Raw genomic sequence first — 27,008 nt, forward strand, 5'->3', positions numbered from 1 at the left:
CAGCCCCCACCCCCAGGAAATGGGCTGGCAGCTTGTCCCTCCTACCCACAGGAGCCAGGCCTTGTCTTCTGGGACAGCCAAGCATGTGAGATTCGCCTTTCTGGTTCTGTGCAGGCTTGCTGGGAAGTTCTTCCTGTAGTCTAACCTAACCCCTCCAGCTGCCTTATCTACCACCCCAAGCCAGTCTTGGCAGCCCTGGAGGGCCAGGTACAGGTTGTGTTTTTGTTTTGTTTTTCCTAGTATGTACTAAGCACTTATCCACATGTGACTCTGTTTAAGGACATGACATGTCAACTCATTTAATCCTTATATCAATTGTATGAGGTAGGTATTATTCTTACAGTCATCCCTTGGTATCCACAGGAGACTGGTTCCAAGACTCACCTACCCACCCCCAAACCAAAATCCGAGGATGTTCAAGTCCCTTATATAAAAGGGCATAGGGAATTCCCTGGCCGTTCAGTGGTTAGGACTCGGAACTTTCACTGCCGTGGGCCCGGGTTCAATCCCTGGTAGGGGAACTAAGATCCCACTGCAAGCTGCGCAGTGCAGCCAAAATAAATAAATAAATAAATAAATAATTTAATTTAATGGCGTACTATTTGCATATAACCTACACACACCCTCCCATATACTTTAAGATATACTTTTTAGTCATCTCTAGATTACTTATAATATTTAATACAATGTAAATAGTTGTAAATACAATGTGAATGCTAGGTACCTAGTTGTTGGTAAGCAGTAAACTCAAGTTTTGTTTTTTGGAACTTTCTGGTTTTTTGTTTGTTTGTTTGTTTTGTTTTTTGGGGTTTTTTTGCAGTACGCGGACCTCTCACTGTTGTGGCCTCTCCCGTTGCGGAGCACAGGCTCTGGACACGTAGGCTCCGCGGCCATGGCTCACGGGCCCAGCTGCTCCGCGGCACGTGGAATCTTCCCGGACTGGGGCACAAACCCACGTCCCCTGCATCGGCAGGCGGACTCTCAACCAGGGAAGCCCTAGAAGCGCCACCAGGGAAGCCCTGGATTTTTTTTTTTTTTTTTTTTTTGGATCTGCAGTTGGTTGAATCTGCAGATGTGGAACCTGTGGCTACAGAGGGCTGGCTGTATATCTTGATGAGGAGACTGAGGTTCAGAGAGGCTAAGTAATTTGCCCAAGATCACACAGCTAGTTTGGGGGAGGGGGTTAGGGAGCCCTCAGGACTTGAATCCACCAGGGCCGTATGGCTCTGGTGTCTTATGTTCTTAACTGGAGCCACAGCTGCCTCTGAGTTGGGGTCAGGGTCCCTGAACAGTCTGGTCTGTTCTGAGTTAGAAGTCAGGAAGAGGAAAAGGATGCACCCTGAGTGTTCCTCCCTCCTAATTGAGTCTTCCAACACCTGTTAGGAAGGTGGGCACCATGTAACCCTGTTTCCCGGGAAGGTGGCAGAGAGGCATTGAGATTTGCTAGTCTCGTAGCCAGCAAGAAGCAGACAGCCTGGCCCCTTGACACCTAGCCCTGTACACCCTGCCTCTGAATCAAAACAGAAGATAAATGAAACCCATTTGGACCCAGGCCTGGGAAGGAAGCTGAAATGGAGAGTGCGAACTGGGGAAGGCCTGCCCACCAAGCCCTTCACCTGTTCCAGTAGGACAGCTCCCACGCTTGGGAGCAAGTTTACTCTGCTAGGCTTCAGTCTAAGCACTTTTACACTCAATAGTTTGGAGTTCTTCAGTCAAGGCACAAACGGGCTAACTGTCCAAGGTCACTCACGTGTTAGGGGGAACTGGGATTTGAACCCAGGCAGTGTGGCCAAGGCTGAGGCCCAGGGAGAGGCGGTGAACAGCCCAGGGTCACACAGCCACAGCCCCAGAGCTGGAAACTGCTGGCTCCCTTCCAGCCCAGGAAAAGCAATGACACCTAACTCCTAGCAAGTTGGGAGTGGAGCAGAGGTGGAGCTAGGGAGACCTAGAGCACAGGCGGCAGAGTGGCTTGGAGCAGCATGAAGGGGAGCTGGGGACTGAGGCTGCTCATCCTGGGAGCCGTGGTCTTCATAGAGGGTGAGTCACCCGTGTTTGGGGAGGAGGCGGTATGGTGGGGTTCAGGGGCTGTCCTCTACCCCAGCAGCCCCCTGCAGCTTGGTGTGTGAGAGAGAGCCTGCCCAGGAGGCCACAGTCAGCCTGTGGCAACGTAACCGTGTCCAGCTGTGTGTGTGGGGGGAGGGGTATGTGGCCGCCTGTGTCCAAATGGGTATGATTTCCTTGGGCTGGATTATAGTCGTTGTCTGCAGGAACTGTCATTATGCTTGTGTGTACGCCCTGTGGCCCCGTCTGCCCCTCTACTTCCAGAATGACCTTAGGCAAGTTCTGGGGCTCTGTGGCCTCAGTCTCCCCACCTTTACATACGTCCTGTCTCTCCTGGAGCAGATGTTCAATGGGTGTGTTTGTGTGTGTGCCTGTGATGGGGAAGAGGCAGGGCAGGGGACCCTTTGGTAGTTTCTGGTGGTTTCTGGAAAGGTGGCGGAGCCCGAGTCGTCAGAACAGGGGGCGGGGTGAGTCTCAATCTCTTTCTTTTTTTTTTTTTTTTTTTTTTTGCGGTACGTGGGCCTCTCACTGCTGTGGCCTCTCCCGTTGCGGAGCACAGGCTCCGGACGCGCAGGCTCAGCGGCCATGGCTCACGGGCCCAGCCGCTCCGCGGCATGTGGGATCTTCCCGGACTGGGGCACGAACCCGTGTCCCCTGCATCGGCAGGCGGACTCTCAACCACCGCGCCACCAGGGAAGCCCGAGTCTCAATCTCTTGATGCCCTCCCCAACTTGGACGTGATACAGGCCTCTAATTATTCCTCTTAGGCCTCCGCAGCGCAGGGCACAATTAAGCTAATGCTCTCCACATGCACAGACCGCCTCTCTGACTCAGCGGTGGGGGCAGGAGTTGGGGGTTCTGCGGCCTGGAGGAGGCTTGGCCTGGTCCCAAGCTGAACCCCAGGCCCTGCCGCTCAGGCCCAGGAGTGCTGAGCACAGCTGAGGCAGGAGAATTAATGACTTTGAGTGTACACTCTGAATAGCTTCCAATAAAAGCTGTTTCTTGATCTCATATAAATATTTTCATTCTGGGAGGGGCTGGTGAGGTAGCCATAGAGTCATAACAGCAACCCACGCCAATCCCCCCAAACCTGTTCCCTCCACCAAGGCTGGGCCAGGCAGGTAAGGCTCCCTGCCCCAAGGCTCACCTGTGTCTCTCTCTTCCCAGGTCTTCAAGCAGCTCCGCGTGGTAAGCTCTGGGGCCGTGGGGCCTGGGCCTTACTTGGGTCTGGGTCGGGCCAGGGGTGAGGGCAGGACAGGGGCCTGCTGTCAGCCTGACCCCCACCTCTCCACAGCATGCGGGCAGCGTGGCCCTGGCCCCCTCACACCTCAGGAGGGCAACACAGTGCCTGGCGAGTGGCCATGGCAGGCCAGTGTGAGGAGGCAGGGGGCCCACATCTGCAGCGGGTCCCTGGTGGCGGAAAGCTGGGTCCTCACTGCGGCCCACTGCTTCGAAAAGTGAGTCACGGCTGTGGTCAAACAGGGTTTCTGGCTTTGGGGCTGAATGATTTGTCCCCAAGCCCCTCAAGACTGAGCCCTGCCCCTAGAGTAACAAAGTACCATTTATTAAAAATATGCCATGTGCCGGGTACATACTATCAAGTTAATCTTAACAGCCCTTCATGGTAGAAGCCTTACAAATGAGGCAACTGAGTTGGGAGAAGGATGGACCTTGCTTAAAGCCACAGGTTTTCTGTCCATCTTTCACCCACTTTGTGCTGTCTGCCATGGTGTCACCGTCCCCCTTTGCATTCAATGCCTGGGTCTTGTCCCCCCCCACTTCCAGGGTGAAAGTCACAGAACTGCACTCCTGGTCAGTTGTCCTGGGTTCTCTGAAGCATGAGGGGCTGAGCCCAGGGGCTGAGGAGGTGGGGGTGACGGCTCTGCAGCTGCCCAGGGCCTATAAGCACTACAGCCAGGGCTCGGACCTGGCCCTGCTACGGCTCGCCCACCCCGTGGCCCACACACCCCTCTGCTTGCCTCAACCTGCCCATCGCTTCCCCTTTGGGACCGACTGCTGGGCCGCTGGCTGGGATCAGGACAATGACGGTAAGTGCTGGCCCAGGCTGGAGCCCAGAGGGGCACTCTGCTTGCCCAAGGTCACACAGCCTCAGCTGCCAACTGTCCCCGTTCCCGGTCTCCCTTGCTCCTCTGAGCCCAGACTCCAGCCCCAACCCCCTCTCTTTGGCCAGTTCCCAGGGCCCTACGGAATATACGCCTGCGTCTGATCAGCCGCCCCACGTGTAACTGTCTCTACAACCGCTTGCACCAGCGGCAGCTGGCCAGCCCGGCCCGGCCTGGGATGCTGTGTGGAGGTCCCCAGCCCGGAGTGCAGGGGCCCTGTCAGGTCTGAGGGGGAGGACAAGGGAAGGGAACGGGAGGGGGCTGGGCACTCAATCCTCAGGGACTGGTGGAAGGACCACACGTAGAGGGTGTCCGCCCAGGGCTGGGGGTCAGGTGTCTGTCCTTGACAACACTGCCCGGCTCCAGGGCGATTCCGGGAGCCCCGTGCTGTGCCGCGAACCTGACGGACACTGGGTTCAAGCTGGGATCATCAGTTTTGCAACAGACTGTGCCCAGGAAGACACTCCTGTGCTGCTGATCAACACGGCTGCTCACAGCTCCTGGCTCCAGGCTCAAGCTCAGGGGGCAGCCTTCCTAGCCCAGGACCCTGAGACCCCAGAGATCAGTGATGAGGACAGCTGTGTAGGTATGAGCAGCGGGTGTCAGGAGCGGGACGTTGGGGGACCTCCCCCCAGGGCTGCATGACTTCTGGGCAGCAGGTGGAAGCCACAGTGGAACAAATTTCAGCTCAGAATAGAAAACTGATACAGGGTATCCACACGCTGCCAGGGGCTTATGAGGGGGCTTATAAGGCCCCTTTCAGCCCCCAGGATGGGAACAGCTCCATTTACGGCTAAGAGGCATAGATGCTTTGGAACTTTATGAATTTGGGGTTTAGGTAAGACGAGGAATTTCTGCAATCTGGCTGAAGGTTTTGGGGCAGGCTTCAAGTTTCCAAGCAGGAACTCCATGGGATTGGAGAGGGCAGGGCTCCCACTCAGTGGGGCATTAGTTCTGGCAATAAGTGACTAACATGCAAACTGCATGCAAAATAATTCCTGAGGCGGAAGCTCTATCTTGATGTTAAGAGAAGCACCAGTGAGCCAGGAGTTCTGGGGCCACTCCAGGCCCAGAGGGTGCAGACAGGCGGGGTAGGGAATGATGAGCAGGCCACTCCCATGATCCTGGACCATCAGATTTAAAAGCTTAGGCCCTGGGTTTTGAATCTCAAGTTGGCTATTTGCCTGTGGTTACTGAGCTAGAAAGTCACTTAACCCCTCTGGAACTTTGGTTACCTTCGGTAATTAGGGTAACCAAGATTCAACTTAAAAGGATATTGTGAAGATGGTTGATAGCACATGGGAAGCGCTTAGCACAGGGCCTGGCACGCAGTGAGCACTTAGCAGGAAGGCAGATGATGATGTAATCCCTGTTTCAGCCTGTGGATCCTTGAGGAAAGAAGGCCCCCAGGCAGAAGCTCCCTCCCCACGGCCCTGGGACGCCAGGCTGAAGCACCAAGGGAAGCTGGCCTGTGGCGGAGCCCTGGTGTCAGAGGAGGTGGTGCTGACTGCTGCCCACTGCTTCATTGGGTGAGTCCCGTCTCCCTTGCCTTTGTGCCCCCACCCTTGCTGGCAGCCCTGCCACCCAGTGCTGTCAATGCTGTCCTTGCACAGGCGCCAGACCCCAGAGGAATGGACTGTAAGCCTGGGGGCCGGACCAGAGGAGCGGGGCCTGAAGAAAGTCATCTTGCATGGGATGTATAGCCACCCAGAGGGGGGCTATGACCTGGCCCTCCTGCTGCTGGCCCAGCCCGTAACACTGGGCTCCAGCCTGCGGCCCCTCTGCCTGCCCTACGCGGACCACCGCCTGCCTGATGGGGGACACGGCTGGGTCCTGGGGCTAGCCCGCCAAGGAGCAGGTATGTAGGTAGGACAGGGCCACCAGCAGCTGTGCATCTAGCCTAGAGGCCGAGGCAGCAGCTGGGTCTTCTCCATCGCCCTGCAGGCACCAGCTCCCCTCAGACAGTGCCTGTGACCCTCCTGGGGCCCAGGGCCTGTAGCCGCCTGCACGCAGCCCTTGGGAGCGACAGAGCCCCCATTCTGCCACGGATGGTGTGCACCAGTGCTGTGGGTGAGCCGCCCGGCTGTGAGGTGAGCCCCACTCCCCCTGTCCTCACCCCACAGACCCCTCACACTGCCACTCATGAACAGTCCTTCTGCCAGACTTGGCCTCAGACCTCTCACTGAAACTCAGCCTTTCTGCCAACTGGCTCCCAAACAGCCAGGCCCCCAGCCCCGGCCTCAGCCCCTTCTGCCCCGTGAAGCTGCCTAGGGAGAGGAGGAAGTCACTGGTGTCCCCTGACCCCTGACAGGGCCTGTCGGGGGCACCGCTGGTGCACCAAGTGAGGGGCACATGGTTCCTGGCTGGGCTGCACAGCTTCGGAGATGCCTGCGAAGGCCCGGCAAGGCCTGCCATCTTTACAATGCTCCCCACCTACGAGAACTGGGTCAACAGTTTGGAATGGCAGGTCTACTTCGCTGAGAAGCCAGGGCCTGAGGCCGAGCCTGAAAGCTGCCCAGCTAACAACAGTATGTGGCCCTGGGGCCTCCTGCCAACACTGCCTCCGCAGACACCTTCTCTCTCGACCTGAGGCAAGGCAGGGCAGGGTCTGGCCTGACCCACCTCTAACTGCCCTGGGTAGAGTGGAGCAGTGGACGGACCCATCTGGATTCAAATTCTGGCTCTTGTCATTGTTTGACTGGGAGAGCACGCCTCTCAACCTCTTCCGACCTCACTTTTCTCATCTGTCATGGGGGCTGAGGAGCGCCTCCTTCCTCCTCCTCTAAGGGAGGAAGGGAGGGAAGCTGTGAGGACGAGGCCAGCCCCACCCTCCTTCCTCTCCCTGACAGGCCAGCCAGCCGGCTGTTGACAGGTGGCTCTGGGACGCTGCAGTCATAGTGAGGCAATTCCTGCGTCACTGCCCCTGCCCCTCTGCCATCCCCCTCCAACCCCGTCCCCCACTGGGGCAGGCCCGACAGCGCAATGGGCTCTGGGAAGGAGCCTGCCCCGACCGACAGCTGCCCCCGCTCCCCTCTGCAGGACAGGGAGACCTCCCCTGTGGATGCCCCCTCCACGTCCAGCTCTGCAGTCCAACGCAGGCATCCCCAGCTTTCTCTATTCGTCATCCCCTCAGATACAACCACGCCAGCCATGTACTTTGAAAATTTCTTTTTTAGGGGGAAGCAATTTTCCTGTTTTTTTAAACTTAAATAAATTGTTACAAAATAGACTTTAGAAAATAAATTACAAATTGTAGTAAAAGGCTCCCCCCTTCCACAGGCAACATTCCCACCCATGGCTCTCTCTGAATCTGCCTCTCCCGAGTGTTGGAATCTGGCTGGTGAGGGTGGCCTGGCTGCAGAGCCTGGCACTGGGTTTCTTGCAGGGCTGGTCACAGGGAAGAGCATGGTGACAAAGGCAGGGGAAAGGAGGTCCTTGAAGGACAGGACGGGAGGAACATCTCACCCCCTCCGTGGGAAAGAAGCCAGATCTGGGTCCTCTTTGCAGGAGGAGAGGAGAAGAGAGCTGGGGATGCCCAAACTACTCCTGAGCAAAACAACGAGATCAAGCCTTTCCCTACAACCTGCCCTCCCCCTACCCCGTATTCTGATCTTTGGAAACTTGAATTTCAGAGGGAGAAGCTGAGGTCTGCAGGCCACTGGGGTGAAGGGTCCAGGAGTGGGGTCGTGGGGGTGGGTGGAGGGGGCAATGACAAGTCCCCTCTGCCCGCCGCTGGTGCCTTTGGGGTTCCTGGGGAGAGAGAGACAAGGCGACTGAGGGCACAAACCCCACACACCTTGTACCCCTCCCCCTCCCTAGCCCTGCAGGCCATTCCCCACAGCCCCTGCCCCCAAGGCCTGTGTGAGAACTCCCAGTTATTTCCCCAGACCTGGTTAACTAGCTCCTCACTCATTCCCTTGGGGTCACGAGAAATCTTTTATCCTGAAAGCCATCTTATCAGAACTCTCAGGGGAATCTCACCACCCACCCCTCCTGCCCTGACAATCTCTGGTCAAGGGGCCCACCATCTCAGGGACACCCACTTTGGGGGCCACTAAATGGAAGGGGCCCTGGGAGAAGGGCTACAGATCCCTAGGGGAGGTGGAGAGCAAGCCCAGGACTTGCTGAGGGAACAGGCTCTCCCACTCCTCCGTAGCCTCGTCCTCCAGCAAGGCTGGGCGGAGGTGTCTTTCCCTGGGATTCCCCTTGACAGAGGATGGGAAATAGGGGCTGATAACTGTTGTTGCTATAGCTGGGCCTGGCTTCAAAGAAACAATTATCTGTGACTCAGTCCTCCAGTTAAAGGTGTGCCAGCGGGGAGGCGGGTGTGCAGGTGGAAAGGGTTGGATCCCAAAAAGGAAATGCGCAGCAGAGAGAAAAGAAGGTTGAATAAAGGGAAGGAGAAGAAACGTGGGCCAACACAGGTGGGAAAGGGCCAAGGGTCTAGTTTCCAAGAAAAGAGGAGGGGGAGCAGAGACAAGATTTGGGGAAACAGGGACAGGGAGCTGGGTGCCAGCTAATGACACTGTTCCCCGACCAGGTCAGCATGGAAGGCACAGTCTGGGGGCACCTCCCATGCCCCCTTCCTTTTTCCCTGCCTCCTTGCCTACTCTAGGGAAGAGCAGAACCTAGACCATCTTGTTCTCTGGAAATCATTACTTAACTGGCTGGATCAGGGGAGTTTCCGGATGCAGCAGCCAGGTGGTACCCAGCTACCTCCCCTCCGAAAACAAAAAGACCATTCCTCTCTGGCTCCGGCACAGCAGAGGAGCCCCGGCAGCTGCCTCTGCCCCTGACCACTCCCTACCACCCCCAACTACCCCAACCCACCAGGCTACCTATTCACCTTGGGGTAAGGTAGCCCCCAGGGGTTCAGATCTCAGCCACTCAAAAGGCAGCATCTGCAAACTAGCTTTCTCTACATCCCAGCCCTGGCCACCTCCTGGAATCCAAGTGATCCTCTCACTCCTTGCTCCCCTTGGGGCCAGTTTTTACCCTCTACTGTGTGCCCGCCTCCTCTGGGACCCTCCAATCCTCTGCCCAAGCCCATTCATGCCCCCGTACCAGAGCTGGCCACTGTCCACTCCTCCTGGTGCTGCTGCTGGTGCTGCAGGAAGCTGATGCGGCGGCGGAAGTGGCGGGGACAGTGGGGGCAGGTGAAGGGCCCCTCCCGGGGTGCGTGGACCCGCCCGTGGCCCTCCAGCCGGGCAGCTGTCCGGAAGGCCTTGCCACAGACGCTGCAGCGGTGGCGCTTGGGGTCCGTGTGGGTCCTGCCGTGGTTCTTGAGGGACAGCAGGTTGGGTAGAAGTTTGGGGCAGAGGGAGCAGGGATACAGTCCAGTGGTGTGGGCCTTCTGGTGGTTCAGCAGGCTACCGGCATGGCGGTAGGAACGCCCACACTGGGCACAGCGGAAGGGCCGCTCCTCGTCCACAGCCGCTGCGGACCTGACGCCTTGGCCTCCATTAGCTCTCCCGGCATTCTCTCCTGGGGCCCTGGGGGGTTCTGATGGGGCCTTCCGGACTTGACCAGGGAGATCCACCTCATCCTCCACAGCCCCAGCTTTGGGACCTCTGGCCTCCATCTGGGGCGACACCTGACTGAGGCCCCTGGCATGAGTCAGCAGGTGGCTGGCGAGTTCATGGTGGGACCGAAAGGCCTTGCCACAGTCAGGGCAGGCAAAGGTCTGGGCAGCCATGTGGTTGTGGCTCTGGCTCTTGGTGGCCACAGGATTCAAGAACTCCTTGGAGCAGAGCAGGCAATAGTGACGGTCTGTCTTGTGGGTGTTGTGGTGGTTCAAGGGCCCTTCCGACTGGCAGGAGGTCTTGCCACAAGGGCTGCAGGAAAAGGAGTGGCTCTCCAGCTGAGGCCGAGGGCTGCTGTCTCCACTGTCCCAGCTATCCATGGGAATCAGACTAGGTCCATTGGGCTGGCCATTGCCAAGGTGGCAAGGACTCCTGGGGACACTGTCCCCTGACTCGTCTTCCGGCTTGGTTGGTACGGGACCCCCAGAAACCCAATCTCCATCATGATTCACCGGTCCTCTGTCTCCTCGCAGCCCATCTGCTTTCCCCGTGCCCCAGGACATTGGCTCTGTGCCTTCTAAACCTGCTGCCTCGAGGGGGCTCAGACTCTGCTCCGCTGGCCTCACGACTCCGGCCTCCAGCAGGGGTACCGACCCAGGACCGCAACACCTGTCCTCTAGTCCCTGGTCATCGACCAGGTTCCCCTCACCGCCCTCGGTGCCGTTTGGGCCTCCCTGACCCCCTTTCGTCTCCTCCTCATGCTCTCGCAGGTGCCGCTCCAGAGATCCCCGGCCAGGGAAGCCCCGGCCGCAGAGGGCGCAGCGCACAGCTGCCCGCCGGGACCGCGCAGCTCGGCGCCGCCGGCTCTCCGAGTGCAGCCTCTGGTGGTCCTTCAGGGCCATGCGGTTGGAGTAGGTCTTGGGGCAGGCGGGACAGCTATACTGGCCCGTCTCGTGGCTACGCCTGTGGTTCAGGAGGCTGCCGGCGTGGCGGTAGGTCCGCCCACACTGCCCACAGCGAAAGGGCCGATCTTCCCGGGGCAGCTTGCGGGAGCCCCCAGCCCCACCGCGCTCCATGTGGACCCGCTGGTGGCTGGCCAGCTGCTTCCGCAGGCGGAAGGCCTTCCCACATTCGGCGCAGCGGAAACGCCGGGGATCCGCGTGGATGCGCCGGTGGTTCTTGAGGGACATGAGGTTTGAGAAGCCTTTGGAGCAGGCCTGGCAGCCAAAGTGGCCGGTCTGGTGGCTCTGCCGGTGATTGATGAGGCTGCCGGCGTGCTTGTAGGACCGGCCGCACACCTCGCAGCTGAAGGGCCGCTCAGAGCTGGCTTCAGTCTGGCAGCCCTTCTCTGCGGTCTCCAACCTCGGCTCCATTTCCTCCCCCTTCACAGTGGTCTCCTCCCAGGCCTCTTCCTTCACCCCCGCCACCTCCTCCAGGGGCTCCACTTTAAGTTCTTTCTGGAACTTCTCCACTTCTGCCTGCCCGAGGCCCTCCTCTGCCATGTTCTGGGGCTCACTGCTGTCTCCTGCCTCTGGAACGGGCCCCACCTGGGGCTCAGAGCCTTTGCAGCGCGGGTGGTTTCGCAGATGATTGCGATAGGCAGCCAGGTTGGGGTAGCAGCGGGAGCAGACGGGGCAGATGAAGTCTCCGGTCTGGTGGATCTTGCGGTGGTTCACCAGGCTGCCCCCATGGCGATAGGTCTTGCCGCACTGGTTGCAGCGGAAAGGGCGGGGCTGGGTCTCCAGAGAACTTTCCCCACCCTGCATACAAAGGCTGTCTGCAAGCATGGCACCTACTCCCTCTCCAGACTTTGTGTCTCCACCCTCCCCAGAAAAAGAGGTCACCGTGCCCTCAAAGGTGCCATCTGCAACCATCCCCGTGGCATCACCTGACTCTCCCGGGTGATGAATGAGGCTGGGAACCTCACCATCGGTGTTCCCAGAACTCTGGCTTTGGTGGTGTCGCTCCAGGCTGCCCAGGTCATCGTAGGTCTGACCGCAGCAGCCACAGATGTGCCCATACCCGGCGCCATCCAGGGCCTCGACCTCCCGCTGCAGCTGATTCAGCAGTTCTGCTTCCGAGAGCTGCAGTGGGGGGCTATGGGTGGAGGCTGCCCCTGCTGCTCCTTCCTCTTCCCCCTCCTCCTCTGAGCCCTCAGTCGTACCACAGGAGTCATGAGCCTGGCGCCGGTGACGCCTGTAGCCAGCCCGCCCAGGGAAGATCATGCCGCAGAGGCAGCAGAGGAAGGGCTGTGCGGAGGCTGCCTCCCCGGGCCCGTGGCTCTGGAAGTGGCTGCGCAGGGCAGGCAGGGACTCAAACTCCTTCGGGCAGAGGGAGCACTGATAGATGCCCGGTGGGTGGCAGGGCCTGTGGCTCAGCAGGCCAGCGGCGTGGGGGAAAGAATGCCCACAGTCAGGACACGTGTGGGAGACCTCAGCTTGCCAGCCAGTGGCAGCTCTGGCAGAGTGGGAAGGGGAGCTGGGCTGGCCAGGGGCTGGTTTCTGGTCTTCCTCCACCCCAGGGAGGCCACCACAGAAGCGAGTCCCATTGCTCTCCTCATCGCCTGGGATGTCCAAGTTGTCAAGGAAACAGGCCTCCTTCCTTTCCAGTCCTTCCTCAGTGCCGCTGCTCTCTTTATCACCCTGGAAACAGGCCTCATCCCTCTCAAGCCCACATTTGTCCCTTTCAGCTGCAGCCTGCAAACAGCTCCCATCACTTTCCACGTTGCCTTCGGCTCCACTCAGACTTTGCCTTGAAGGGTCTTGGGGACGGCTCAGGCCTTCACCGTCTCCCACCAGCTCTGGGGCCCAGCTCCTGCCTGACGGGAGTTCAGCTCCTCCCCCACCGCCAGCACTGCCAGCCCGCCTCCGGTGCCGCCTGCTCCGCCGCCGACTGTGGCGGCGCATGTGGTTCTTCATGGCGGCCACGGTGTGGAAGTGCTTGGCGCAGGCCCCGCAACTGAAGTCTCCCGTCTGGTGGGTCTGCCGGTGATTGATGAGGCTGCCTGAGTGGCGATAGCTCTTTCCACAGTCTCGGCAGGCAAACGCCCGAGGAGGTGACGCCCCCCTGGTCTCGGTCCTGACATCCTCCCCTTCCCCATGGCTCCGGCTGTGACGTTCAAGACTCTCAGCGTCTTCAAAGAGCAGGCCACCCAGGCTACACATCTGTGGCGCGGTCCTATCTGCTGCTGGCGGGACATCAGTGGCCCCCTCTTCACGTCTGCACCCAGGTCCCTGATCTGAACGGGGGGCTGCCTCTGCTCCCACTGGGTCAGCTGGGAGCTCCACCTTGCGGCGACCGAGGGAACCCTCGGCCCCTGGGCCTGTGCTGCGGCGAGCAGCCTTGCAGTGTACCCGCACGTGGTTGCGCAGGGCCATGAGGTTGGGGTACTTGCGGGGACAGAGTGAGCACTGGTACTCTCCTGTCCGATGGCTATGGCGGTGGTTCACCAGGCTCCCCCGGTGCCGGTAAGCCCGACCACACTCATTGCACTTATAAGGGCGGTGGTCCAGGGTGGTGGTGGGGACCTCCTTCTCTTTGTGGGTGGCCTCAGCCAGCGGCAGGGGAGCTGGCAGTACTGATGGCTGCCCATCCTCTCCGGCTCCTTGCCGGGGTCTGTGATGAGCCCGCACGTGGTTTTTGAGGGCAGCTGCGTTGAACAGCTGCTTGGAACATATGGAGCAGGGGTAGACACCTGTCTGGTGGCTCTTCCGATGGTTGATGAGGCTCCCAGCATGGCGGTAGGTACGGCCACAGTCCCCACAGTGGAATGGCCGGTACTCCTCTAGGCTGCTATCTTCCAGCTCCCCAGAGGTGCTCAGCTCCCCAGAGCCATTCAGCATCTGTGTACCAGGGAGCTGGTCCCGGCTGCTCTCGTCTGTGTGCCCATTGGTGGTGGGCATCCCTTTCTCTTCCCACAGCCGCTCCTGACTTTCACCCTCATGGGATTGCTGGTGTTCCAGCAGCTCTCGGGGGAGCCGGAAGGCGCGGGGGCAGTGGGGACACTGGTAAGGCCGATACTGGGCATGGAGTCGGGAGTGATTTTTCAGAGCCATGAGGTTAGAGAACTCCTTGAAGCAGATGGCACAAGGGTAGACGCCCAGGGTGTGGCTCTGGCGGTGGTTGGTGAGGCTCCCGGCATGCTTGTAGGTCTTGCCACATTGACTGCACTTGTACCGCCGCTCCTCCTCAGCAGGAGGCGACTGGGTGGGCTCCTGGCCCGCTGTGAAATTCACTACTGATTCAGCCAAATACTGTTCCAAATTGCTAAGGAGACTGCTGGCCGGGGTGGGGAGCAGTGGGTCTCTGGCAGAGTTGGTGGTGGGCCCCCAGCCCTCTGTGCCTTCCTCAGGATCTGGCTGGCTTTCCCAGCCTTCTCTTTGTCTGGTGGGTGGATCTTCCCAAGTGCCCAGAGCTGCCCTAGGGTCTGGCCCAGATTCACAGCCAGATGTCTCTTCAGTATGTTTCTTCTGGTTTTCCCAGCCTTCCTCAGGGCCAAGCCTCTGGCCCCAGGAGTCAGTGGACACTGTCTCCCCCTGGAGGCATGGAGTGGCTTCCTTGGAGCGCGGAGGCCTGCGCCGCCGGTGGCCTTCAGGAGCATGAGTCCTCATGTGGCTCTTGAGGGCCATGGGATTGGTGAAGTCCTTGCCACAGGTGGTACAGGGGAAAAGGCCAGTCTCGTGGGTCCGGCGGTGGTTGACCAGGCTCCCTGGGTGACGATAGCCCCGCCCACACTGCTGACAGCGGTAGGGCCGAGGGATGCTGTCAGCCTCCTCACTGTCCTGGTTGGAAGATGGATGGAGCAGTTCTCGGTGCCGTGACAGTTCTGGGAGGCTAGGAAAGTGGCGCTGACAGTCAGAGCAGCTGAGTGAGGTGGGCGTGTCCTCCATGGGGCAGTGTGGCAGAAACCTGAAGGTTCAGGAAGAGCAGGCAGGTGGCAGCAGCATCTTCCTCTGGTGGAGGGTCCAAGTCCTAGGAACAGGGGGGCAGTGGTCAGAAGGAAGGCCTGAATTAACTTTGCCTCTAGTTCTATGAGCAACAAGTTCACCAGAGGGCACAGATGGGTTCCCCAAGCAGCAATGCCCAGAGACCTGCTCTCTACTGGATCTATTCTGGAAGCACCATCATTTAATACTTCCCTGCATACAAGCTCCCCAAACATGGGAGCTCCTCTAGGCCTGACTCATCTCTGGAGGTATAGATAAGGAAACTGACATCTAAAGGAATGCAACCTACCTCTGATCACAAACCTATTATTCTGTCTTCAGACCAAATCCCAAAAGCCTTCCTGTCCCTAACCCTCTGCTCTCTATAAATCTGAAACAACCTAACTTCTACGACATCTTAAAAGGAAACCTGTACCTCTCCTAGGACCTTCTATAAGGTAAGTCCAATCCTCCCTCCTTCACCCCTCAGCTAAAGAGTAGCCTAGAGGCATGGAAAAAGCAGCTTCTTTCTTCAGTTGACAGCCTCGGACCTGAGAGGTGAGGTGAGAGGCCCCCTTCAGAGAAAGGGCTGGCTTGCTCCCCCACCTGCCCTATTCCTTTCAGGGTCACAAAGTCACCTTTCTGAAAGACTCTTTTGGGTTCCCCGGATTCCAAACGATCTTCCATCTTGGAAATTTCATCTCCTTTCTGGTTCTTCACCCCCAACCTTTATCTTTCCTACGCCTCTCCATCCCTTCTCATTTTTTCTTCTACCTTCTCTCATAATACTGATGACAACAGCAACACGTGCTACCTAAGCATTACCATGTGTCAGGCACTGTGCTAAGTAAAGAATATTCGTTATGTCACTTAGTCCTCACAACACACTGCAGTGCCTGCTATCCCAGTTTACACACAAGCCAGCCCGTTTGACTCAGACAATCTTCTTTCCAAAGCCCTTGCTCTCTCCATGGCAGGCCCCCATGCCTCCTACAACACCTTGGCCTTCTCTGACTCTGACTGTTCACTCCCTTGGGACCCCAATACAACTCCTATCTCCGACTCTAAACCCCCTTACTGAACCTGCTCCCAGAATTCTCACTTCACAAAGCCCCTTCGCTCAAGAGTCGCCTCTCCTAATCAACCACCAATAAGGTCCTCTTGCCTCACTCATCTCCTCGGCCAGTTTTCTCTTAGGACCCCTACCTCACACCGGTGGCCCCTTCTCGTTCCCGCCGCGGGTGCGTCCGCTGGGGACCGCGAACGGGAATGCGCCTGCGCACTGGGACCCTCACCCTAACTGCAGCCGCGCGCCCCAAGGGGTGGTTGTGGAGGGGCTCTCGAGCTCCCACACACGCACACTCTGCCAGGGCTCCTGGGCGGTGGCAGGGGAGGGAAAGAGGGAAAGGAGAGGGGGAGAAGGAAGGACGTAGAGGAAAGAAGGCGCAGCTGGCACGAGCCAGCAGTCTACCCCCCAGCTCCGCGGACACTTCCTATTGTTACTAGGAAACAGGAAGTGTCCTAGCCGCAAAAGCTTCCCCGCGAAACTTCCGCCTTAAAAACGCTTCTGTCCCGCCTCCAAGCACCGGTTCTACACAGACACATTTCCGGTGCTAAATGAGAAGCGGCTAACGCGCGACTCTGACCCCGCCCACGTAGGTCAAAGAGCTGTGTCGTTATGCACTAACCTTAGCCACACTTCCGGGAAGAGCCGCTAAAATCGTTCCGGTGCATATTGGCTGAGCGCAGAAGAGGATAAAAAGGGTTCTGCAGCCCTGGCCTCAGTATTTTGGCGACTTTTCCTGGGGCTTCTTGTAAAACTTCTAAAGACAATTGAAGGGAGCGTCATTTACTCCTTGCTATTAAGGGAAATGTTGTGGAATATAAGCGGATTTAGGTACTACAAATCTTGGGCATGGCCTTTCTGTCCTCCCACCTTCTAGTTCACGGTGATCTATCCCTAGGCTAGCAATAGCCGGTGCATCCCGTAAACCTATTCCGGTGTCCTCTGTCATTAGCACCCACAGAGACCCCCTGCAAGGTGTTTCTCCGCCACCTTCGGCTGGGGGGGGTGCTCGGATAAACTTTGCCTTCCTCCCTAGCGGGAAAAGCTCCCTTCCACTTCCGCTCGCCGGCCCCGCCTCCCGTCCCTCCCTCCACCCCCAAGCCGGGTCCTAGTGCCTGCCGCTCCCTGGCTGTGTCCCGAGCTCCGTCGGTGAGAGGAGCTGCCGTTGACGCCACAGAACCAGCCCCAGTCTGTTCAGGTAGGAAATGCCGGCGGGAAGCCGCAGGGACCCCCGGGCAGTCCCACTGCGGACGCAATCCGAGCGGGCCTCAGTTTCCCTGTGGGTGCAGAGGGCAGATGGGGTTGTCCTGGCGCGAGCGGCGCGGGCGGGGCGGGAGGAGTGCGGCCCCGGGAGGGCGCGGGCGGGCGGGCTCTGGGCCCAGCGGGTCCTAGAACCCGCCGGCTGTCCCGGCGGACCGGCTGCAGCAGACGCCTGGGCTCGGGCGGCACGGCCGCCCGCCTTGCGCCGTGCGCGCACGAGGGTCCTAGAGCCCGCCATGTTGCGGGCTTTTGTCCCAGGCGTGCGGCCCTCCAAGCACGGTCCCCGGCGCCGGCGGCCCCCCTCCCCGGTCGAGGTCCTGGCCGCCCCTCCCGCGGTCCTAGAGAACGCCATCTTGCCGGCCTTTGTCCAAAGTATGGCCTTCGGTCCATTCATTTGTTCATTCTGTCATCCTTCGTTCACTCCTTCTTGCCACGTTCTCCGATTCCACGTTTTCCCAGGGCTTTTCCTGAGAAGAGGCAGCCCAGGGCCCTGCCCTGCGGGGCTGTCTATCTGCCGGGGGCTTCGACACGTAGACAGTTGCAGGGAGCGAGAATGCGCAATGTTTCCGCAGCTTTCGGCTCTAACGACCTTAAAACTCCCACATGCCTCAGAGACCTCATTTTACTGATGAGGAAACTGAGGCCCAGAGAGCCATGGCGCTCTTACCTCTATAGTCTATTAAGTATTCCTGAGGGCACTGGGGAAGCAGGTATTTGAAAGATGCAAAAGAGTTTTCCCACGGGAGAAAGCAGAGGGAACTGCATATGGAGATGTATTTAGGTGGTGAAGTTTGAGAATTGTGGCTGGAGCTAAGGTCGCAGTCGGAAGGGGCACACTGCCTCTGGAGCTGAGGCTGGAAAAGTGGGTTGGGATTAGGTTGTGGACTGACCAGATTGGATGCCTAGGAGATGATTAGTTCTTATCTCTGCATGGTTCACAGTTCCCCATCTGCCGTCTCACCGGATCTCTCATGGCCTGTGAGGCCTATTGGTAACTACTTGTTTAGAGGTGGGGAGACTGAGGTGCAGAGAGGATAAAAAGTGGCTTTTCACCTCATCACTGCCCGCAGGGTTCTAAACTCTGGGAATTAAATCTCTGCATCCCTGGCATTTAGAGCCTGTTCATGCAGCAGGACGTCTCCCGCCCCCTAAATTCAGTAGTAAACAAAGACAAAGACAAGCCTCCCTCACCAGAGCAATGAATCCACTGTGGGGTACTGGGGGCGATATTTGGACCCTGTGAACTTGGAGAAGCAGAGAAATTCAGTTACTAAATAGTTGTTGACCGACATTCTTACAAACTCCTACTATGGAGGAGGCAGAGGCTATAGACCTGGGTTCAAATACTGCCTCGGAGGTTGATTTGTTCAGTTTGTTTTGGGCACCAAGCATGGTTCTATGTGTAGAGGATACAGAATAATAAAGGTTCCTGGCTCTTTGCCAGCCTAGACTCTCAAGCTGGAGACAGAGAATTAACAACTGAACCATAAAATGTATAAGTGCTAGCAAAGCAATAAGCAGGGGACAGAGGACAGAAGTTTGGGAGGCAGACCACCTGGCTTTGAGTATTGGCTGTGACTATGACTAGTTTCTTCACTTCTGTGTGCCTCAGTATCCTTGTCTGAAAAATGGGGGGAAAATAATACCATTTAACTTAGTCTGTTTGGGCTACCATAACAACAACAACAACAACAAAACATAACAGGGCTTCCCTGGTGGCGCAGTGGTTGAGAGTCCGCCTGCCGATGCGGGGGACGTGGGTTCGTGCCGCGGAGCGGCTGGGTCCGTGAGCCATGGCCGCTGAGCCTGCGCGTCCGGAGCCTGTGCTCCGCAACGGGAGAGGCCACAGCAGTGAGAGGCCCGCGTACCGCCAAAAAAAAAAAAAAAAACAACAACATAACAGACTGGGGGGCACAACAGAAATTTATTTCTCATCGTTTGGAGGTTGAGGTGTCCAAGATCAAGGTGCCGGCCAATTCAGTTCCTGGTGAAGGCTCCTTTCTTGGATCGTATGTGGCCACCTTCTGTCTAAGTTCTCACATGGCCTTTCTTCCATGCATGCGCACATTCATCCATAACAGACTCCTAGGCCATCGTGAGGCTTAGCTTGAGTAGCACACATAAAATGCTTAGAATGATACTTGGCCCATGGTAAATTTGCAAGGAATGTTATCCAGATGAGCAACATGAAGGAAATTAAACAGGAGGGGGATAGAGAGTGATTAGCAGGGGTGCAGATAGCATTAAGAAAGGTGGTCAGGAAAGCCCTCTTTAAGGAGGTGACAGGGAGCTGAGACCCAAATGGAATCAAAGAGATAGCTACACAAAGACCCTCGGAAATAATGTTTCTAGCAGAGGAAACTACTAGTGCAGAGTCCCTGAGATGGGAAGGAATTTAAGTCTTTGAGGGGAAAAAGGGGGAGCCTGTGTGGGTAGAGCCTAGTGAGCCAAGGGGAGAGGAGTGGGAGATAGGATAGGCAGGAGTTAGATAGTTCAGGGCCTTGCTTGCCATGGAAAAGATATTGGTCTTTGTCCTGGGAGCAGTGGAAAGTCTCATGATTTGGCTAATAAACCTTAAGTAAATGAAGACTGGTAGAGAAAGAGCCCAGCCCAGGGACCTGAAGACTCGTGTTTGAGTCTGGGCTCCTTGACTAGCTATGTGTCCTTATGTAAGTTTTTTCCCTTACGGAGGCCTTAATCTCCACATCTGAAAAAGAGGTGTATTAAAAATGCCTCTCTCCTAGAAGCTTCTGAAAACCTAAGGTTCTTAAATGAGTGTTAGTTGGAGGGCTTCCCTGGGGCTTCCCTGGTGGCGCAGTGGTTGAGAGTCTGCCTACCGATGCAGGGGACGTGGGTTCGTGCCCCGGTCCAGGAAGATCCCACATGCCGCGGAGCGGCTGGGCCCGTGAGCCACGGCCGCTGAGCGTGCGCGTCCGGAGCCTGTGCTCCGCAACGGGAGAGGCCACAACAGTCAGAGGCCCGCGTACCGCAAAAAAAAAAAAAATGCCTCTCTCCTAGAAGCTTCTGAAAACCTAAGGTTCTTTTTTTTTTTTTTCTTTTTGCGGTATGTGGGCCTCTCACTGTTGTGGCCTCTCCCGTTGCGGAGCACAGGCTCCGGATGCGCAGGCCCAGCGGCCATGGCTCACGGGCCCAGCCGCTCCGCAGCATATGGGATCCTCCCAGACCGGGGCACGAACCCGTATCCCCTGCATCGGCAGGCGGACTCTTAACCACTGCGCCACCAGGGAGGCCCTGAAAACCTAAGGTTCTTAAATGAGTGTTAGTTGGAATGACCCAGAAAGCATGTTTAGAATAGATTTCTGAGTCCTACCCCATGCTCCCTGCATGATTATTTTCATGCAGGGAGTTCACAGAATCACTCTAGGGAGTGGTGGGTGGAAGAGTCCTCCGTGAACAGGGAAGTGAAGAGCTGATGATGGGTTTGTTTTTTTTTTTTGCAGTACATGGGCCTCACGCTGTTGTGGCCTCTCCCATTGCGGAGCACAGGCTCAGCGGCCATGGCTTATGGGCCCAGCCGCTCCGTGGCATGTGGGATCTTCCCGGACCAGGGCACGAACCCGTGTCCCCTGCATTGGTAGGCGGACTCTCAACCACTGCGCCACCAGGGAAGCCCCTGACGATGGGTTTTTGTGTTTTTTTAATACTTCTTTTTTTGGTTGCACTGGGTCTTTGTCGTGGCATGCAGGCTTCTCTAGTTGTGATACACGGGCTTAGTTGCCCCGTGGCATGAGGGATCTTACTTTCCCGACTAGGAATCAAACCCACGTCCCCTGCTTTGGAAGGCAGATTCTTAACCACTGGACCACCAGGGAATTCCCAATGGAGGGGTTTTAGACAGGGGCCTAGCCTACCTGACCCTTCATTCTTTATGGAGCTTGTGCCTGACACGCCCCTACTATTTCCCCTGGGAAGTGCCTTAGGAGGAGGGATTTACCCCTCCACCTACCTGGTTTCTGGCTCACAGATGGGAAGACTGAGGCCCAGAGCTTGGAACCCACGGGTCCAGCCCTCTGAGAGGGAAACAGAAACATAAAGGGTGCTGGCTCTGGTCTCCAGGGACTTCTACAGGAATGAGAGGAGACCAAGGTGTAACCTGAGCTCAGGGTTCTGGTCATCGTGGGGCTGGCCCAGGTAGCAGATAAGTCTGGGAGGGCCCAACTACTCAAGGCGAATTAAACACCTGGATTCAAGTCTCAGCTGCATGAGTTACTAGGTATGTGACCATAGGTTAATCACTAACCTTCTCAGAGACTCAGTTTACTCCTCTGTAAAATGAGGACAATAATCCCTATCTCAGGAACCTATGAGAGAATTAAATAAGGTTGCACACTCAGCAAGGTTTCTGGCTCTGAGAAGATTCAGTAATTGAGGGCAGTAATTATTCTTATCTCATTCAGCCCTCGCCCAGCCCTGTGAGGTAAGTAGTGTTATTACCTCCCTTTTTTCAGATGAGAAAACTGAGGTCCTACGGCATGAAGTAAATTGCACAGCTAGGAAGTGAGGAAGGTAAGATTCGAAGCCACGCAGTTTGGCTTCGGAGACTGCACTTAACGACAATGGTAAATTGTTTCTCTGGGCCTCAGTTCCCTTATCTGTGAAAGGGGGTAATAACAGAACTTTTTTCATGGTGCTGACATGAAGTGCAAGTAAGTTAATACATGTAAAAAGGTTAGGATGTTGCCTATTGTTTAGCAAGTGCCCGGTAAATGTGAGCTATCATTTTCTTTTTTTAAATATTTATTTATTTATTTGGTTGCACCAGGTCTTAGTTGTGGCAGGCAGGCTCCTTAGTTGTGGCATGTAAACTCTAAATTGTGGCATGCATGTGGGATCTAGTTCCCTGACCAGGGATGGAACCCGGGCCCCCTGCATTGGGAGCACAGAGTCTTATCCACTGAGCCACCAGGGAAGTCCCAGGCTATCATTTTTATTAAGGAAACTTTATCAGACTGTCCAGAGATGGTCTAGAAAGGAGGTAGTGAGGGCCTCATCCAAGGATAGGCAGATTCCCTAGAAACTAGGTGGAATTCAAGCCCTGGAGAAGGCTGGGCCTCAAGCCCTTTAACTCACCTTCCAGCCCTAGGATTTAGTGGGGAAAGTGAAAAAACCAAGCTGAGGGTAGAACATAGCTGTGTGGGATATAGGCCAGAAACCAAAGGGGAGATGCAAGACCTTCCTTTGGGAAGTAAGGCTCAAAGGAAGGATTGGTAGGATTCATAACAGCCAGGAAGGACCTGGGAACTTGCATGGTGTGATGGAAGCCATGAAAAATTCTTGAGCAGGGGACAGAGCATCACATGGTACCTTGGAGAGAAGACTCCGGCTGCCTGTGCACACTAGATTGTGTGTGTAGGGGTGGGAGATTGAGGCAGGGCCACCAGGCAGAAGGGTGCTGATTCTAAAGATGCAGCCCTTGCCAATCACCCGGGGACTCCTGCATCCTCCCTGGGTCATAACTTAGAAGACACCAACCCCTGAGGTATACAGATGAGGAAACAGGCCTAGAAAGGAGTGCTAGAATACAAACCTCCTACCTCCCAGCCCATCTTTTGGACACACCTGGCTCCCCTCCCCTCTCTATAACATTGTCCTTCCCCCCACCCTGGCTGCCCCAGCAGCTGCTGCATCTTAAGTGGATCTGCTGTAATCCTCTTCCCTTCATCCCCCAGGGAGGATGAGCTGGTGTTAAGACTAATGCAGCTGTTAATCCTATTTCCTCCCAGCCATGATCTGCAGGAGCAGCTGGGTGGAGGCTGTCTGGGCTCTGAACAGAGAAAGAAGGGGCCATAGCTAGAGTGGGTGTCCCAGGAGGCCAGGCCAGAGCAGATACATTGAGTATGAGACAGAGACTTCTAACTTCTGCTAGCAATGGCTCAAGCTGCTTTGAGAGTAATTGAACTTCCCATTACCAGAGTTATGGGAGCAAGAACCAAAGACCCATTCCAGAGCAGAGGGTGGACCAGGATTCCTATCTGGGGTGGAGCACCTTACAGCTGTGCAAGGCCAGAATTCTGTGTAAACAGTTGCTGCCTCTGAAAGCTAACCAACCAGAGGGGAAAGACAAAAATACATACGCTGGGGACCTATCCCTTCCAGACAGATGGTGCCAATCACCACATTTAGCCCACTGGCTCTGCCTTCTTCTGGACCTATCTCTGTCTTTCCTGAGCACTTGGAGACCTTCAGGCCAGACCCACATCTAGGTAGCCTCCGTGTCTGCAGCCTTGCACAGGTCTTGGATTCTGAGCTGTAGAAGGAAGATGGTGAGATGGACAGAGCCTGGGCCTTCTGGGAATGCCACAGGGTTTGGAGAAGCTCAGAGGCTGGGGAGGGAAGTGCAGGTGGGCATTTCGATGATCCCGGCTTCCTCTCTTAGTTCCTCTGAGGTCACCTGGTCCACCTCCTTTCATCAGTGAACAGACCAGAGAGGAAACTTGAGCGCAGAGAGACAGGAATGTTTGCGAGGAAGGATGTGCATCCTGGGTGGGAAATGCAGATAAGATAGAGTTCCTTCTGAGGCCTCAGAGGGCTTTGGTGAGGAGACAGGCCTTGGAGAATTGGAAAGGGGTGTGGCTTCTAACTTTGCCTCTCTTGCAGAGAAGCCCCGCCCATCCAGGCAATGGAGGTAGAGTCTTCGGAGGAGAGGTCCCCAGCCCCTGGCTACAAGCGCTCTGGCCGCCGCTATAAGTGCCTGTCCTGTACCAAGACGTTTCCAAATGCACCCCGGGCAGCACGCCATGCTGCCACACATGGGCCTGCAGACTGCACAGAGGAGGTGGCCGAGGCAAAGCTGAAGCCAGAGACAGACCCCAAAGCGGAGGATGCCAGCGGGGACAAGGTATCAGGTGCAGCAGCGAAGCCTCGGCCGTATGCGTGCCCGCTGTGCCCCAAGGCCTACAAAACGGCACCAGAGCTGCGCAGTCACGGGCGCAGCCACACAGGCGAGAAGCCCTTCCCTTGCCCCGAGTGCGGTCGCCGCTTCATGCAGCCCGTGTGCCTGCGCGTGCACCTGGCCTCGCACGCCGGCGAGTTGCCCTTCCGCTGCGCGCACTGCCCCAAGGCCTATGGCGCGCTCTCCAAGCTCAAGATCCACCAGCGTGGTCACACCGGCGAGAGGCCCTACGCCTGCGCCGACTGTGGCAAGAGCTTCGCTGACCCCTCGGTGTTCCGCAAGCACCGGCGCACACACGCAGGCCTGCGGCCCTACAGCTGCGAGCGCTGCGGCAAGGCCTACGCGGAACTCAAGGACCTCCGCAACCACGAGCGGTGAGGGCGCTGGGCTGGGTGGGGGGCAGCTGAAGGGGTTGGGAAGAGCGCACCAATAGCGTGAAGGCGTTGAGTCCCAAAGATCGGAAGGAACCAATGGGAAAGTGAGTGAGGCAGAGCTATGGGGGCGGAGGGTGAAACTGGGGTCTGATTGGCCTGGGTTCCTGGACTAGGAAGGGGGCGGGGCTTGAAGTTGGGCTGCTGCCCAGGAGGTACGAGTGGGGGGCCGGGTCTGTTGAGTGCAGAGATGGATCTAGAACACCTAGACACCCAGCCTGAAAGTTTCTTACTCTGAGGTACAGACCTGTAGCCCTTAGGGGATTGGTCCAAGGTCCCAGCGATGTTAGGGGGCCCTAACATACAGTACAGACAGGCAGCGGGTGTCGGGCGATGGGCTGCCACCTTCACTCCAGGCCTCTCCACTCCCACAGGTCCCACACTGGCGAGCGCCCCTTCCTCTGCTCAGAGTGCGGGAAGAGCTTCTCCCGCTCGTCCTCGCTCACATGCCACCAGCGCATCCATGCGGCGCAAAAGCCCTACCGCTGCCCGGCCTGTGGCAAGGGCTTCACGCAGCTCAGCTCCTACCAGAGCCACGAGCGCACGCACTCTGGCGAGAAGCCCTTCCTTTGCCCCCGCTGCGGCCGCATGTTCTCCGACCCCTCGAGCTTCCGGCGCCACCAGCGGGCGCACGAGGGTGTGAAGCCCTACCGCTGCGAGAAGTGTGGCAAGGACTTCCGGCAGCCGGCCGACCTGGCCATGCATCGGCGGGTGCACACAGGCGACCGACCGTTCAAGTGCCTGCAGTGTGACAAGACGTTCGTCGCGTCCTGGGACCTCAAGCGGCACGCGCTGGTGCACTCCGGCCAGCGGCCCTTCCGCTGTGAGGAGTGCGGGCGAGCCTTCGCCGAGCGAGCCAGCCTCACTAAGCACAGCCGGGTGCACTCGGGTGAGCGCCCCTTCCACTGCAACGCCTGCGGAAAGTCCTTCGTGGTCTCGTCAAGCCTGAGGAAGCACGAGCGGACTCATCGCAGTAGCGAGGCCGCAGGGCCTCCCCCGCAGCAGGAGCTGGTAGTGGGGCTGGCGCTGCCGGTCAGCGTGGCAGGCGAGGGCTCAGCGGCCCCAGCAGCAGGGGCTGGGCTTGGGGACCCTGCAGCAGGGCTGCTGGGGCTGCCTCCGGAATCGGGTGGTGTGATGGCCACCCAGTGGCAAGTGGTGGGCATGACGGTGGAGCACGTGGAGTGCCAAGATGCTGGGGTTGGGGAGGCTCCTGGTCCCTTGGGGGGGGCAGGCGAAGTGGGGGGTGAGGAGGTGGACGAGAAACCACCACAGTTTGTATGCCGGGAGTGCAAGGAGACGTTCTCCACGCTGACGTTGCTGCGACGGCACGAGCGCTCACACCCAGAGCTCCGGCCCTTCCCCTGCACCCAGTGCGGCAAGAGCTTCTCAGACCGGGCTGGGCTGCGCAAGCACAGCCGCACCCACAGCTCTGTGCGCCCCTACACTTGCTCCCACTGCCCCAAGGCCTTCTTGAGTGCCAGCGACCTGCGCAAGCACGAACGTACCCACCCTGTGCCCATCGGGACCCCCACGCCCCTCGAGCCCCTCGTGGCTTTGCTAGGAATGCCTGAAGAGGGGCCAGCCTGAGTCCCAGGCCCCCGCTGGGAGCTCCGCCCCTACAGGGTGCTTCCTGAACCTCCCTTTGCCTCAGTTCACTCTTAGACTCCAGATCCATCCCTTCACCCCAGGCAGCTAGCTCACCTTCCTGACAAAGAGCTGGGGACAGTGGAGGCTGGCAGCAGCCTCCGAGAGACATGGCTCCCTCTGAGCACCACTCATTAAAGCATTCGCTTTGACACTGGGTTGTCTTCTGTGTTCTGGTCGGGGGTAAGTAATGGGAGTTTGGGCATCAGATAAGGTTCAGTGGAGATCCCTGGATTGACAAATTAGAAACTAGAAGGGTCTTTGGGTGCACTGTTTTCTCTATGTTTCAGAATGTCTTGTGACAAAGGGTTCCATGGTCAAGTAAGTACAGGAAATTCCTGTACCCTTCTTGGAGACTCTTGGTGATCAAAGTACATTAAAGTCATCGATAAGTCCTGCAATGAACAAATCTATTTCGCTTTGTTTAGCCCACACTTACTTGACCTGTTACTGAGTAGCTCTACTTCTGTCCTTTTGCAGATAATAAACTGAGGCCCAAAGTTAGTATATTTCCCACAAATTGCAATAACAAATTAGAAAATACACTTGGGGTCCCATTCACAATAACAACAAAACCCATAAACTACAAAGGAGTAAACCTCACAAAAAACATGCAAACCCTGTATGAAGAAAATAGTATCTCTGTCCTGAAGGATATAAGACCTAACTAAATGGAGATATACCATGTAGCTGAGTGGAAAGATATTATTAAAGGATGTTGATTCTCCAGTTTAATCCTTAAGTTCATTGCCATCCAAAAGAATGTTTTAACAAAACTTGAAAATCCTAAATTCCTGTGCAATATATATATATTTAAAAACAGTGGAGGGGACTTCCCTGGCGGTCCAGTGGTTAAAACTCTGTGCTTCCACTGCAGGGGGCAAGGGTTCGATCCCTGGTCAGGGAACTAAGATCCTGCATGCTGTGCTGCCCAAAACAAACAAAGACAAAAAAACAGTGGAAGTGATGTATTTGACACGCTAGATAATCAAACACCAAAGCACTGGAATAAAAACAGGAAATTACTGACACAAGAATTAATTAATTAATAGAGTGGGGGAGA

General features: G+C 56.9%; 3 protein-coding genes across 5 annotated transcripts; 2 read left to right on the top strand and 1 right to left on the bottom strand.

Moving 5' to 3' along the window:
* The first annotated feature begins 1,979 nt into the window (after positions 1-1,979).
* PRSS53 (serine protease 53) lies at positions 1,980-6,774 on the top strand. The gene is made up of 10 exons (XM_060078826.1): positions 1,980-2,037; positions 3,229-3,249; positions 3,356-3,518; positions 3,847-4,109; positions 4,253-4,407; positions 4,551-4,770; positions 5,563-5,713; positions 5,798-6,042; positions 6,129-6,274; positions 6,496-6,774. The coding sequence occupies exons 1-10, from the start codon at positions 1,980-1,982 to the stop codon at positions 6,772-6,774; spliced, it is 1,701 nt and encodes a 566-aa protein (XP_059934809.1).
* A 593-nt stretch (positions 6,775-7,367) lies between these two features.
* On the bottom strand, positions 7,368-16,739 carry ZNF646 (zinc finger protein 646). Of its 2 annotated transcripts, none has more exons than XM_060077870.1 (3): positions 16,320-16,739; positions 9,249-14,677; positions 7,368-7,934 (listed from the first exon to the last, which is right to left on the bottom strand). In XM_060077870.1, exons 2-3 carry the CDS (start codon positions 14,593-14,595, stop codon positions 7,813-7,815), a joined length of 5,469 nt encoding a protein of 1,822 aa, XP_059933853.1. In that variant the 5' UTR covers positions 14,596-14,677; positions 16,320-16,739; the 3' UTR covers positions 7,368-7,812. The 2 variants fall into 2 exon arrangements, with proteins under 2 accessions (XP_059933853.1, XP_059933851.1); XM_060077868.1 differs by lacking the exon at positions 16,320-16,739 and adding an exon at positions 15,838-16,119.
* On the top strand, positions 16,661-26,636 carry ZNF668 (zinc finger protein 668). 2 transcript variants are annotated; one of them, XM_060077871.1, is made up of 4 exons: positions 16,661-16,895; positions 21,427-21,484; positions 23,576-24,244; positions 24,676-26,636. In XM_060077871.1, the coding sequence occupies exons 3-4, from the start codon at positions 23,598-23,600 to the stop codon at positions 25,886-25,888; spliced, it is 1,860 nt and encodes a 619-aa protein (XP_059933854.1). In that variant the 5' UTR covers positions 16,661-16,895; positions 21,427-21,484; positions 23,576-23,597; the 3' UTR covers positions 25,889-26,636. The 2 variants fall into 2 exon arrangements, with proteins under 2 accessions (XP_059933854.1, XP_059933855.1); XM_060077872.1 differs by lacking the exon at positions 21,427-21,484.
* Positions 26,637-27,008: the final 372 nt, after the last annotated feature.

Source organism: Mesoplodon densirostris, chromosome 16 (assembly GCF_025265405.1).
Source record: "Mesoplodon densirostris isolate mMesDen1 chromosome 16, mMesDen1 primary haplotype, whole genome shotgun sequence".
NCBI classification, from domain to species: Eukaryota; Metazoa; Chordata; class Mammalia; order Artiodactyla; family Ziphiidae; genus Mesoplodon; species Mesoplodon densirostris.